Here is a 15,069-nt window from a genome sequence, read left to right as displayed (position 1 = left end):
GAGAGAAAGAAAGGGGTCAAGCGTGACTCCATTTTTTTTTTTTTTGTACTGAGAAACTGGAAGGGTAAGATTACCATTATATGGGGCTGGCAAAGGATGTGAATAGAGTAGGATTCAGAGGGAGAATGGAAAATCAGTTTTGGAAATGTTAAAGAGATCAAGTAGAATAGAACACTCCAGTCTTGGGTTCAGAGAAGGGGTGTAGGCAGATTTATGAATGAGGGAATTTTTGACACGCGGGTAATGCTTAAATTCATCAGACTAAGAGAGATCAACAGGGAGTGAATGCAGAGAGAAAAGAAGCAGAGCAAAGGTCTGAGACCGGGAGAGTCTCAACTTTAAAAGATAAATGTGAGATAAAAGAAGAAACCAGCAATGAGAGCGAGAAGGAACAATTAGGTAGCAAGAAAATGAAGAGAAGGTGCTTTTGTTGAAGCTAAGTGAGCAAAGTCTATTTGGGCATCGAGAGTGATCACTAGTACCAAATGCCACAGATTGTCCATGTGAACAGGAGACTGAAACCTGAACCCTGGATTTAGCAACATGGAGTTCTTGGTGACTTTGACAAGAGCAGTTGAAGTTGAGTTGCAGAGTGTGAAAATCTGATTGGAGTTGGCCCAAGAAAGAATGGGGTGAGAAATATTGGAGAGTGATGTGGACCTATATTATTTGAAGACTGTTAACATTAAAAGAAGCCAAAAAAAAAAAAAAATAGAATGGGCTCAAGTTTTTTTTTCCTTTTAAAATGAGAAAAATCAGAGCATGCTAATGTAACAGTGTACTGATGGGAATTATCCATTAAAGAGAAAATAAAAATAATGAAGCAGGAGAGAGAGGAGAATTACTAGAGCGGTGACCGTGAGAAGGATCAGCACAAGTAAGGGGCCCAACGAGTGGCTTATGTAACTAGAAAGCACGGCAAACACTGCAGGCACAGCAGGACCTAGCGGTCCTGATCTTGTTTTCAGAACTTGGTCTCACTTCATTTCTCAACTCTCCTTCTCTCTCTCGGCCTCACTCAGACAGGCTTTCCACAACAATACCTCCTACAGCTTGATGCCTGTATCTTATCTTCTCAGCATTAATAGCAGAAAAGAGTCTGTTCTCCAGTAGTCCTCACAAAATCCTGAAATTGCTTCGTGGTCATGGCTCAAGGTCACCTGCCCATCCGTGAAATAATCACTGTGATCAAAGTAGGCAAGGTCAAGATGTGAACATAAGAACAGACCAACAGCAACATACACAGCATCAGTAGAGTCACATTCTCTTCCAGCCGAAACAAATGACACTGGTAAAAATACAAAGCTATTAAAAGGCTCTAAATGGTGGCCTGGGGACACAGCACACCATTCAAGGGAGCCAAACAAATATTGGTACCACGTTTTTTCCATTTCCTTACATTATTATAATTTTATGTCAAGATGAAAATGATCTGGGCAAACTTGGACTCTTGGGGAAATCTAAATGAAATCACATTTGAAAAAAAGTAATTATCTTGGAGGGAAACTTTTCTATGACAATTTTAATTAAGCCAATTATTTTCTAGGAATTTAGATGTCCTAATGGTGGCTAGAACCATCATTCAATTATGTTCACTTGTGTTTTGTGTCCTTGAACATCTGTGTCCTTTTACACTTTAAAATCTCGAGGAAGAAATGTAATTCCTTCTGTCTCTGCATTCTCTGCTTGAATAAAGTTGACACGTTGCCTTTACTGATGACCACCAGGAGTGTCTGTCATGCCATTGTTAATATTACTATGGGATAAAGGTGATTCTTATCTATATTTTAAAGCTCCAACTAAGAGTATTTTTTCTTCACTTTTTCCTTTTACTTCCCTGAAATTTTAATATGTGTCTCCCTGACCAGCACTAAATATTGGTGATATTTAGTAGATGGGCTATATGAGTCTTAAACATAATTCAGGCAGCCAGGTAATTTATAATTAAATCACATGGAATAAATTATTTGAGCATATTCTTAGGATAAAATATACTAGTATGAGGCAAAGATAGTTGTAATTACTCCAGGGGTAAAGAATGAAAAATGGGGTGATTTGTAAAGTGACATCCTCCCACAGATTAAAATAGTATTAAAAATAAGTAATTTCTCACCTGCACTAAAATATTTGCATAGTATTGGGAAAATTTACTTAGCCTCTGTAAATATTTTTGTTTTTTTTCTTTTTAAAAGAGATGTTAAAGCATACTTCATCTCAGTAGATAATTTTAATAATTAAGTTAATACAATGTATACAATTTCTAGTAGTGTGCTTAGCATACAATAGGCACTGGATAATTTTTAGTTTGCTTTTCTTACAATTCATAGCAACACATGTTACAGAAGCAAGTCCCTCAGAAATCTGATGTTGAAAAGTGGTAGGCAACAAATAAAAGAGATGCTGTGTTTTGTGGTCAATCAGTTATTAAATTTTTTCAAAGCTCAACTTTGCTGTGATCATAACTCTCTTTGGAGCTAATAGCAATAATAATTTTTGTAATTCAGAAAGTACTAACTGCCATATACTCTGATGTTTGCTGAATGTGGGAGAAATCAATAGGCACTTAATATGCTTTTAAAATTTAATTCTCGGCCAGGTGCGGTGGCTCACGCTTGTAATCCCAGCACTTTGGGAGGCCGAGGCGGGCAGATCATGAGGTCAGGAGATCGAGACCACAGTGAAACCCCGTCTCTACTAAAAATACAAAAAATTAGCCGGGCGTGGTGGCGGGCGCCTGTAGTCCCAGCTACTCGGGAGGCTGAGGCAGGAGAATGGCGTGAACCCGGGAGGTGGAGCTTGCAGTGCGCCGAGATTGCGCCACTGCACTCCAGCCTGGGCGACAGAGCGAGACTCCATCTCAAAAAAAAAAAAAAAAAAAATTTAATTCTCATGACAACATTACAGCATTTAAGAGTCTTGTGAATGGGGAGAACTTTTATTTTTAAATGTGAGTTTTCAGGCTGTCATATGAAAAGTTAAGACATTTTTCCATTTGAATAGATTTACGGCACTATTATGCCAAGTCTCAGTAACAAGGTTAAGGTAGGAGAAAGAGGACGGTGGAACAGGGAAAGGAAACCTGCAGTATGGGGACAAATATGAACTGGTGGGGGCAAGACTCTTGTTTTTGTTTTGTGCCTAAATTATCATTAACCATGGAAGAGATGGGGTTGAGAAAAGATGGTCTTTAGTTTCATAAGAATTGGTTCCTTAGGATATTGAATATATTGGCATACTAAAATCATGAGGTCAAGTAACACTTAACTAGCAGCTAAAAGGTTTTGTCAATAAACAAAATAAATACTTTTATTTGATAGTAATACAGAGTTTATAATTTGCTGGAGTTAGTCATCACTTTCTCTATTAAAAAATTAAATATGACAATAGTGTGTTTCCGAGGGCTATGTGGTTTGGCAGTGGCCATACGGCTGGTGGTCTAACTTCAGCTGCAGTTTACATTTGCATTTGATGTCACTAGCTGTCATCATAGGCTGGCAAAAAAAAAGGTCTGCAAAGAATAATCAATTTATCTCTATCACTCAGTCTATCTGTCTAGCTTATGTCTTCCATTTTACTATTTAGCATTTGTCTTAAAATTAGAACAAGCCTAACACTCTATCACACACTAATACCACGTGCATCTGCAGAGCTGCACAGCTTAAAACCTGGTAGGGCTATTTGGATTCCCTGTGGCTAACTTATCTGCCTGAAATTACTTGGTATAGCCTAGAAGCATCTGAATTTCCATTACTTTTTCAGTGTACCTCGTTAATGATATAGCTTAATTTGCATACCAGTAGTACCTTTTCACCACAGGTAAGGAATTGAAATGTTCAAGGTCAATTAACTGTGAATGTTTCAAGTTGGCTGGTGCAGCTGTAACTGTGAGCAGCACTGAGAAGAGGGAGCGGTCAGTGAGGGGTTCCTCTTTCTCCTGATGAGAATTGATGATCCGATTTTAACTCACTAGAATCACACTGATTCTTTTTTCCTTGCTGCGTTTCTGTCATGTGTTCACTTTTTAAAATACTGGCCTGTAGAGGCATGGAAATGCAAGAGAAATACTATGAAATTCTGGAGTTTAGGAAAACATATTCTCAATTCCGACTTTAGACTGTCACAATTAACTAGAAATGGCAAGAAGGAAATTAATCAGTGTTTTCTCAAAGGTATTAGCTGATACAGATGCAATTCCAAGTGTGGAATTTCCAGGCTGAGATGGTGACATTCTAGGGGTACTTCATTCACCCCTTCCTAACTTTTCCTTGTAAACAAAAAAGAAAAATGACAAAAATACAGAGAGATATGCAGTTGTAGCAATAAGAGAATTAAAGTTGCTTGATTAGCACTAGACCGTAGAAGACTTTCAATTTCTAAAGTTTTGACAGGGTCTGGAGGGAAACAATAAAATTAGATAGGACAGTGGAGAGAAATATTCATCCGCGTGCCGTGTCCATCCTGTGCCTATACTTCAAAGACATGGTCCATTGTTAACTACAAGGAGCGAAGTTGACCCTACTGCCTGGTAGCTTAATCCTGAGGTTCCCTGATCTCCATCAGCATCAGTGAATCTTTTCTGCATCCACTGGGAAGCACTGATTCCCACCTTTGCGTCCTGACCTATGAGAGACACTGTTGTGTCCTAGTTAGGGGCATGGTGCCTCTTGCCTGCTCCATGGATGAGGGCAAAGTGTTCAAACTCTTTGTGTCTGATGCACCATCTACTATGTAGATGGCACTGAGAATTAATTAACAAGGCCTTCGCAAAGTGCCTGACACAAAGGACTCCCTTGCTCAGCAAATGTGAAGTAATACAGTATTAGAATAAGTAGAGGAGGAGGGATGGTGTTTCATCACATCCTGAAAAATGAAGGATGGAGGAAGCATTGATTCAGATTTTAAAATAACGCCCCAGGAGCAGTTCCCACAGAGTTCAAGAACTCCCCAAGCTATCTGTTGCAGGGTGCTGTTTAAAGTGTGCTTCAGATCATTCAAGAACATATTCCGTATAAATAACAGTCTGCGAGGGTAGGAAGTACCCTTCACGGACAGCAGGGCCATGCTAAACAAATGACCCCAAGACACCCAGGGACCGTGTCTATGCAACAAGCCCTCTTGCTTAAAAGATGAGCATATTCTGCTTTATAAGCATAAAGGTAGATAATATTGGTGTACAACGAAACTGCGCCCAAAATCACAGGTTATTTAAGAACAAATACAGAGAAAATTAAAAGTCAAAACGCATAAACAAAAATTGTATGTAAAAAATTTCTGGATCCACAAAAGAGGAAGAGCATTGTGCTTTTGACACATGGAGTGGAATACCCTTTTGAACAATGATTCACTTTAAGAAAGATGGAAATTTAATGATGTATCTAATTCTAAAGACAGTATAGTAAGAAACGGGGATTATACCTGAATGCAAGCAGTCATTAGTGTGATATCATCAAGAGAGGACCTTCTTGTAACATAATGTTTAAAAAGAATTTCAACTTATTTATTTTAGATTAAGGAGTACATGTGCAGTTCGTTGTAATACAATTTTTTAAAATGCTGCTTTGACACAGCTTTGACCCCGGCCAGGACTGGTCACTTTCCTTTCTTAGCAGCTGATTATGTTCATACTCCAACCACTTCCTTTATTAGGTTCTCACCCTTTGGGGTCGCTAAGCATCATTGCTGGGACAGGTACCAGACAACTAGCGGTATCCTAGTGCCTCCTAGATAAATTGTTCAAATTAGCCAATTCACAGGAAGCCCACAAGCCTAGCTAGCTAGCCCTACCCCGCTTGTCATACAGAAGCTGCCTCCTACAGCTCCAGTTTGCCCTTATCCTGTCCTCTGGTGCGTCCCCATGTGTGGTCCTGCCTGGCGTCTTCTCTTGTTTGTAGTTGTAAGTAGCAGAGTTCTGCCCTTCATCTATCAGAGTGACATTATGCTGTGTTCCACCATCAAAATAATCTTGAAGTCTTATAAAGCAGTTGTCAACACTGGTGTGTGCCTTCAGGTCCTACAATGGCATATGCCCTACCATAAGAGCAAATATTTATTGAACATTTCTTTGAATTAGGTCTTGTACTTGAGGTTTCATAAAATGGGTCATGTATGCCAAGAATAATGCTTGAATCAGAAGTATATAAATTAATGGTAATCTGTATCTAAAAATCCAGACTTATTATCAGAGCCTCAAAGTGAGCAGCAAAAGATTGGGGGAAGAAAATGTGCTGACATTCTTATTTGGGGTGCTATATAATTGATGTGGCATTTTAATAAACTTTAAGTGTTAGATAAATATGGATTCGAGAGTGGGTCAAACCCATTTCATAACTTTTACAATGATTATATGTTACTTATATAATCAGCAATGTTAAATAATTCTCAAAATAATTCCCCAAATTATTATATTAAACTGGAAGAATGAAGCATCTTAACGAGATACATAAGAATCATATCTACAGTATTTTGGTGTGTGTTGGATAAAATATAACACAATAAATTATGCTCCACGCATTACTTCCTTGAACATACAATACAACTTGTATTCTTTACTGCTGAGTGATCAAGCACAGCTTGCTCTATGATTTCCTTGGTTCTCTTTTCCTCCAACCTCTTAACCACCACCCTCCTCCCATACAGGGTAGAATCAGTGGTGTGTTGGTAAACTGGCTGGGGTGGGGGCTGGTGCTCATTTGCAGAGTTTGCAATTTCCGTGGTTTAAATACTCTCATCATGGCCAATTGCAAAGATGGTTATGTTTAATAACGAGCTTGTAAAACTGAAAATTTAATGATTGTCTCTCACAAACTGTTGGGAACGAGCTGCAACCCACCACTGAAAAGAGTTGTTATTTTCTCCTGCACACACCCCATCATTAATGTGTGTTTCAAACGTGGTTTTCAACAACTGACCCGCCCAAAAGACTGTAAACATCTTGAGGGCAGGAACTATTTCTTGACTTTTGTTTTCCCAGACTTAACAATGTACTCCCTTCTCTAAGTCTAAACATGATCAAAAGTAGATTTTTAGTTCCACCATAGCTTTAGTTCCGTCATAGCTTGAAGTTACTTTCTTACATCCAGTCCTGGGCAAAGGGGTAGGAGAGCAGACCATTACCCAGTCATGCATGTGTGCAGTAGACATGCTAGTTCCCAGTGTTGGCAGGAATGTTCACCTATCATATTAAACATTTTAAATATTCAGCAAGACCCCTAGTTCTCCCAGTTTTAGAAGGCTATAAAACCTAGAAATGAACACAGTTAATTAACATACACATCATACAATTATAGTAAATTCTTACCTCTGTATTTTTCTACAATTATAAGAATTTTCATATTTTGGAAATTTAAGTTCCATAGAGGAATACAGTCTTACTGGCATTTCTACTTTGCAAACATAGATTTTTAACTAACTTTCCTTTCTCAATTTTCTCCTGTTTCTATTTTTAATAAAAGGAGCTGGTGGCTGGTCTCCACTTGTGTCTAACAAATACCAGTGGTTGCAGATTGACCTTGGAGAGAGAATGGAGGTCACCGCTGTGGCCACTCAAGGGGGATATGGTAGCTCCAACTGGGTGACCAGCTACCTCCTGATGTTCAGTGATAGTGGCTGGAACTGGAAACAATATCGCCAAGAGGACAGCATCTGGGTATGTTCTTTAACAAAAGAGATAGTCTCTCGGGGAAAGAGGTATAGTCAGTACTGCATCTTGTTTACCGATCTCTTAAATTAAGTGGAAATACAGAATCTTCAGACTTACATTGAAAACATTTTCCAAGAGAAAATATGGTAAATAATCATTTTCCAATACATTTTGTGCTAAATTTATGAGAATACTAAGGGTAAATTTATTTTACAGGGTTCTCAAAAATTGAAAAATAAAAAACCCTATTAGTCCATTAAATAGTGTGGGAGTCTAAGAAATAAGTAAGAGTTGTATAAAAAAATTTTTTGTTCAAAAACATAATAGTCTTGCATTGTCTTTTATTTATTTATTTATTTATTTTTGAAACAGAGTCTCACTCTGTCACCCAGGCTGGAGTGCAGTGGCGTGATCTTGGCTCACTGAAACCTCTGCCTCCTGGGTTCAAGTGATTCTCCTACCTCAGCCTCCCGAGTAGCTTGGATTATAGGCGCCCACGACCACACCCGGCTAGTTTTTGTGTTTTTAGTAGAGACGGGCTTTCACCATGTTGGCCAGGCTGGACTCGAACTCCTGGCCTCAAGCAGTCCACCTGTCTCAGCGTCCCAAAGTGCTGGGATTATAGGCATGAGCCACTGAGCCCAGCCTGCATTGTCTTTATTTAAAATTAGTCAAAATAATTTGTTCCTTTTATTTCTTCTGATAACTGAGATTTTTGAAACCCTGTTTCTTTCTTTGGTATATGGGGATTTATATATATAATATGTGGAGTTGTATATGTATATATATGCATACACATGTATGCATATATATGATTTATCTATAAACCCTTCTCTAGTGTCTGTAAAGTGTATAAATATGTAAATTGCTGTGTGTTGTAAACAGTGGTGCAGCTCCTATAAGAGGGAGACTGGGAAAGAGGCATTTTGTGATAAAGTGAGTGATATTTGTAGTTGATTGATAAATAAACCTGGATATGGCATATAAACACCTGAGGGAAGAAGAACCTAAAGGAAGTTTGTTTGATAACAAAGAAAAGACTTCTTTCTTACTGCAGAAAAATATTTGTTTGGATCTTACATGGGCTAAGAACAATGTACTGCAATCAAAGAACTATTTTCCCCCCTCTGGGTGAGCTGCTGGAACCAGAGAAAATGGGTTACTTAATGAAGCGTCTTTCTTAGCACACAGATAATTTGGAAGCCTATTTGGGCACATAATGATAATTTTCTTTGACCAGTCAATTGCCTCTTTTTGAAACTTCATAGAACTCTGTTATACATTATAAACTCATTGAAGAAATGGACTGTGATTTACTCGCCTTTGTATCTTTAAACCTCTTGGTGGCCATTCAATCCATGCTTATTGATGTAAATTGAATTGAGAGAAGTGGCCTTGCTCTTTCTCTAGAGGGAACAACAGTGGGACTAGAAGAAGTTGCCTATAAGCAGTTGTAAGAAAAGCTGTTTAAAATCCAAAGCAACTTGAAGCTATTAGAGGAAAAAACAAAACAAAGCAAAACAAAACACACACATACACACACACCCCAAAACTCCAAACACTGGGTATTACGGTTCAACTAATTCCATGAAAGCCATTCAAACTAGGGATAAAATAAACAGTAATTATGAACCAATAACAATAAAAACTCAATGAGGTATTTATTTAACTAGATGTTTGGATTATCTTCTGCTCTTTTTTGAATTAAGCATTGGAATTTAAGCTAGATAAGTAGTGGCTAATGCATGCTAATATTTAGGTATGTTAATTACAATGTATTTTTTTTCAGAAGTGATCAGTCAGGAAAATTGTTGTACTTCTGTTAAGCGAGCTTGGGGAAAGCCAAACCCAGGCACTGCCGTTTACCTTACTTGCTTACTCTCACTGAAGTTGAGGCGCTCATGGTGAAATGGTGGCATGAATGATATCCTTACTAATCTAAACCAGTAAAAGTAAAAACATGGCATCTATCATAATCCCGTTAAGGTAACATTGCTTTCTAGACTCTGCTGTAATTTGTTGATTTAATCAGTGTCTTCCCCTCTTGAGTGTGAGCTCTGTAAATACTGTACCTTGTGATCTTTCATCTCAATATCCCCCAAGGGTAAGAACACCTGGCATGTCACAGTCAAATATTAAATGCTTATTGAAGGAATGAGTGAATAAAATGCACTTTCTTGTAGAATACTCTTCTCATCACTCTAAAAGTGACTCTCTCTTACCCCATCAGCTCTTCTTTTTCGTACATTTATGCTGTACCAATTTAATATACCAGTTAGAATGGCACATTTTTCTTTTCCCTGTAGATATTGAACTTATTTATGGGCAAGATTTTCTTTTTCTAATCTTAGCATTTCTGGTATCCAACATCCAGTGTGGCGCATGACTTTTGTCGAGTAAATAGGTGAAAGGACCAATAAATGAATGGATTTGAGATTTGAGTATGTCAGTCTGCTAATCTGTGCTTATCTTTGTCCAAATTTCTGGAAGGTATCAAAAGTTTATGTTAACTCACTGAAGAAGGCTGTGCGTTTTGGCTCATGCCTGTAATCCCAGCACTTCGGGAGGCCAAGGTGGGAGGATCACTTGAGGCCAGGAGTTCGAGACCAGCCTGGCCAACATGGTGAAACCGTGTCGCTACTAAAAATACAAAAAAGTTAGCTGAGGCTGGTGACATGTGCCTGTAATCCCAGCTACTTGGGAGGCTGAGATGGGAGGATTACTGGAACCTGGGAGGCAGAGGTTGCAGTCAGCTGAGATTGCGCCACTGCACTCCAGCCTGGGTGACAGAACAAGACTCCATTTCAAAAACAAAACAAACAGCAACAACAAAATCACTGAAGAGATAAGGCATATCAGAGCAAACCAAAGAAAGATTAAGCGGAACATGCAAATATTAGGTACAGATTCCTAAGCATTTGAAAATGGACAGAATATGGAGATCATTATAAGCTGAATTTTTCAAAGAAGTAAGGCTTACATAGGTCTTGAAGAAAGCATTACTGTTTAGATTATGGAAGGATTAAGGAGGCTATTTTATGAAGCTGGAAAGGTGTGAAAAAAGGATGGACATTGGGGATATCCAGAGTTACGGTTTCGTGTGTAATAACTAGTGAGATTACTGGTCACATTGGACTATCAAGTTTTGGAAAGACTGGAAGATAACTTTGGATATGGCAAAGAAAGTTGACAGATAACTTTAAATGTTAGACTTAGTACGAAAGACACCATTACCACACATAACAAAGCTAAGCTGTAGTGTAGATAAAACAACCCCAAGTCTCTGAAAGTATGCGTATGTGTGTGTGTGTGTGTATATATATATATATATATATGTATGTATGTGTATATGTATGTGTGTGTATATATATGTGTATATGTATGCATGTGTATGTATTTCCTGTTAATTCTAGGTGGCTTCAAAGTTTTATTCTACTCTATAGTTACTCTGGTCCCACTCTAAAGGAAGCTCTCTGTGAATCGCTAATTGCTGAAGCAGGAAAATTGAAATATGGTGAATTGTGCCCTGTCTCTTGACTTTTCTGCCTGGAAGAACACAGACCACTTCAATTTGCATTTTTTTAAGCGGAAGAACAATTTCAAATTGATGTTCATCATAAAAAAACTTAACCCTTTGTTACATTTTACAAATATGTATTTCCCAACTTTTTGTTTTCTGGCCCAGTTTTTGTAGATATTATAGGATGTATACCAATTATACAAAATACGCCAGTTTCCTTTAAGAGCTTCACAATCTGCTCCAGATGATACAAATAAGTCTGCGAAAGAGAGTTAGGAAACACATAAGGCATTATATAAGTATGTGATATAAAAAGAAAAGACAAGTGTTATTGGCTTAGGAACAAACACAATAAAAACAATCAACACGGATTGAAATGCTGCAGGGAAAATTCTTCATTCTCTCCTCATTTGATCTCACTTCGAATGCCGGGCAGTACAATGACTTCTACATACCTGAAATAATTAATAAAATGCTCTGCCACTTCTTACAAATAATCCCTAAGAGGAAAGACAGAATATTTTACAGTCTATACAGATCATTTAATAGAAATGCAGACTTGATAGATATGTGATATTTTAAAATATTACACGTTGAAATATTTCTTCAGTGAAAAATTTATAGTGCAATGTTCATAAAATATAATTTATACAAAGTATTCTGCTGAATGGTAAACAAATATTTTATGAAAATTCAGAAAATGCAAGCTAAACTTTCTCCTCTCAGATTGAACACAAAATTCCTCAACATCTGTAGTAAAAAAGATTCTCTTCAGTTTATTGTACATGATTGAAAAGGTAAACATAAGGTATAATTTTCACTGACTTAAGAACAATTGCTGAGATACCATGAAATCAGCATCTTAGAAATTATTTTAAGTAAATAACACGTGCAGGAAGTTTACAGGGAAATTTTCCAAATCCTTTCTGGTAAATGCCTAAGATTCTTTTACGCTGCAGTCTACAAGGGCAATGAATGGGTTGGTACCCACCTTATAAACTGAGTAAATATGATTGTTAAACACAAGAATAGTTTGCTTTATTTTAAAATAGACTTCAGTTGTATTTGATTTTTCAACCAAAAACCTTTATTGCCTATATGAAATTAGTATCTCTTTGTTTTTATTTTTTAACTAGAAGTGTCTAGTGTCATGGTTCTGGGTCTGGCTGGTGAAAGACACAGAGACTCTGGGGCATGGTATAGTCAGTTAGGCAGAAGTATTACCTGTCACAAAATACTCAGGCCATTATTATCACTGTGAATGATAGAGTTGTCAACTCTGTAAGCCAGACAGGGTAGAAACACTACCTGCAAAGATTTCCACATGCCTTTGTTTTAAGTCAAATAAAGGCCTAGGGATAGTTTAATAGAAAATCTGAGGAGGCACAAGTGCAAAAGAGACATACGCTGTAGGGTAGGTGACTCTTCTCCTTGTGAATGGCGTTTTTCCTTCCTTATGTTGAGCCCTTATTCTTTTGACCTAAGCCTACAAGCAGCGTTTGTGGTGAGAGAAGTTGTGGCAATACTAATGCCACGTGTGTCAGCATGTCAAACTGTCAAACTTAGTGCACTGCAATACTTGCTTAGTACTTGACAGATGCCTAGAGAGTGCCTGAAGCTGCTTTTATCTTTCAAGACACTGATCCAAAACATATTTTAATGAAAGTCTACTTTATTAGTCTAAATCTTCAGGAAGCTTCCTGTTTATATTTCTATTTAGTTCCACATTCTCTAGCTTTTGTAAATGATTAACCCTCTAATGCATGGTTAAAAAGTGGCTGCATTTTTTTTTTTTTTTTTTTTTTTTGAGACAGAGTCTTGCTTTGTTGCCCAGGCTGGAGTGCAGTGGCGTGATCTCGGCTCACTGCAAGCTCCGCCTCCCGGGTTCACGCCATTCTCCTGCCTTAGCCTCCCTAGTAGCTGGGACTACAGGCGCCCGCCACCACACCTGGCTAACTTTTTTTTTTTTGTATTTTTAGTAGAGACGGGGTTTCACCGTGTTAGCCAGGGTGGTCTTGATGTCCTGACCTCGTGGTCCACCTGCCTCGACCTCCCAAAGCGCTGGGATTACAGGCGTGAGCCACCACGCCTGGCCCATTTTTTTTTTAATTGTGTTAAAAAAAACTTAACATGAAATCTAACCTGTTGACAAATTTTTAAGTGCACAGTACAATATTGTTCACTATAAGCAGATCTCCAGGACTCAATCATCTTGCTTAACTGGAACATTTCATCTGTTGAATGACAATTCCTCACTTCACCCTTTTCCTATCGCCTGGCAACCATTATTAAACTTTCTGCTTTTATAGATTTGACTATTTTAGATACATGGACCTCATATGAAAGTGGCCACATGCATTATTTGTCCTTCTGTGACTGGCTTATTTCACTTAGCATAATGTCCTCAAAGTTTGTTTGTGCTGAAGGAATTTTGAGGCAGAATGTGCTTTCTTATTTTTAAGGCCGAGGAACATTCCATTTCATGTAAATACCACAATTTTAAAATCTATTCGTTTGCCTATGGACATTTAGGTTGTTGCCACTTCTTCGCTATTGTAAATAATGATGTAATGAGTATGAGGGTGCAGATGTCTGTTTGAGATCCTGATTTCAGTTCTTTTGGATAAATACGTGGGATGAGGATTGCTGAATCACATGGAATTTCTATTTTTAATTTTTGCGGAAGTTCCATACTGCATGCTGTTTTCCATGATGGTTGTTGCATTTTACATTCCTACCAACTATGTACTAGGGTTCTGATTTCTCCAATTTCTTGTCAATGCTTGTTATCTTTTGTTTTCATTGTTTAAATGATAGATCTCCTAACAGGTGTGAGGTGATAGCTCACTGTGGTTTTGATTTGCATTTCCCTGATGACTGGCAAGGTTGAGTATCTTTTTACCTACCTGCTGGTTATGTGTGTGTCTTCTTTGGAGAACTATCTGCTCAAGGCTTTTGCTCATAATAAAATCAGGTTTTTTCCCCTTTTTATGCTATTGAGTTGGGGAAGTTACTGATATATTTTTACTATGCTATTATTATATATTTAGTTTATACATACTAACGATCAATGATCCAAGAAGGAAATTTAAAACATAGTCTCATTTACAGTAGTATCAAAAAGAATAACATACTTAGGAATAAACTTTACCATGGGACTAAAAGAGCTGTACACTGAAAACTATAAAACATTGCTGAAAGAAGTGAAAGAAGAACCAAATAAATGAAGAAATTTCTGTGTTCATGGATTAGAAGATTTAATATTGTTAAAATGTCTATACTACTCAAAGCAATCTATAGATTCAGTGCAATCCCTATCAAAATCCCAATGGCATTTTGTTACAGAAATAGAAAAAAATCCTAAAATTTTTATAAAACCAGAAATTTAGGTAGAACTACAAACATTGTTTTGAATATGCAAAACAATCTCGAGAAAGAACAAAGCTAGAGGCATCACACATCTGATTTCAAAATATATTACAGAGCTACAGTATGATGCTGGCATAAAGACAGACATACAGACCAATAAAACAGCATAAAGTCCAGAAATAAACCCACACACCTATGGTCAACTGATCTTCTACAAAGGTGTCAAGAACAAACACAGGAACAGAAAACCAAATACCACATGTTCTCACTTATAAGTGGGAACATAGAGTGCATATGGAGTTAAAGAAGGGAACAGCACACACCAGAACCTAATTGAGGGTGGAGGTTGGGAGGAGGTTGAGGATCAAAAAACTACCTATGAGGTACTGTGCTTATTACCTGGGTCACAAAATAATCTGTACATAAAACCACTGTGACACAAAATTTACCTATATAACAAACCTGCACATGTATACTTGAACCTAAAATAGAAGTTAATAAAATAAGGAAAAAAGAATACAAAATGAGGGCCAGGCATGGC

The 15,069-nt window shown here is 37.6% G+C and overlaps 1 protein-coding gene across 4 annotated transcripts in view; it reads left to right on the top strand.

Moving 5' to 3' along the window:
- The window catches only part of CNTNAP4 (contactin associated protein family member 4), a 297,138-nt gene that overhangs the window by 71,076 nt on the left and 210,993 nt on the right, over positions 1 to 15,069 (top strand). For all 4 annotated transcript variants that reach the window (XM_058440476.1, XM_032156379.2, XM_032156377.2 and 1 more), the window contains one exon: positions 7,452 to 7,645. In XM_058440476.1, the coding sequence (XP_058296459.1) occupies positions 7,520 to 7,645 (126 nt within the window). In that variant the 5' untranslated portion in view covers positions 7,452 to 7,519. The remainder of the gene's footprint in view (positions 1 to 7,451; positions 7,646 to 15,069) is intronic.

The sequence above is a fragment of the Hylobates moloch genome, unplaced genomic scaffold (assembly GCF_009828535.3).
Source record: "Hylobates moloch isolate HMO894 unplaced genomic scaffold, HMol_V3 SCAFFOLD_6, whole genome shotgun sequence".
NCBI lineage: Eukaryota > Metazoa > Chordata > Mammalia > Primates > Hylobatidae > Hylobates > Hylobates moloch.
The sequence above is the reverse complement of the archived record's forward strand: the minus strand, read 5'-3'. Positions and strand labels throughout refer to the sequence as shown.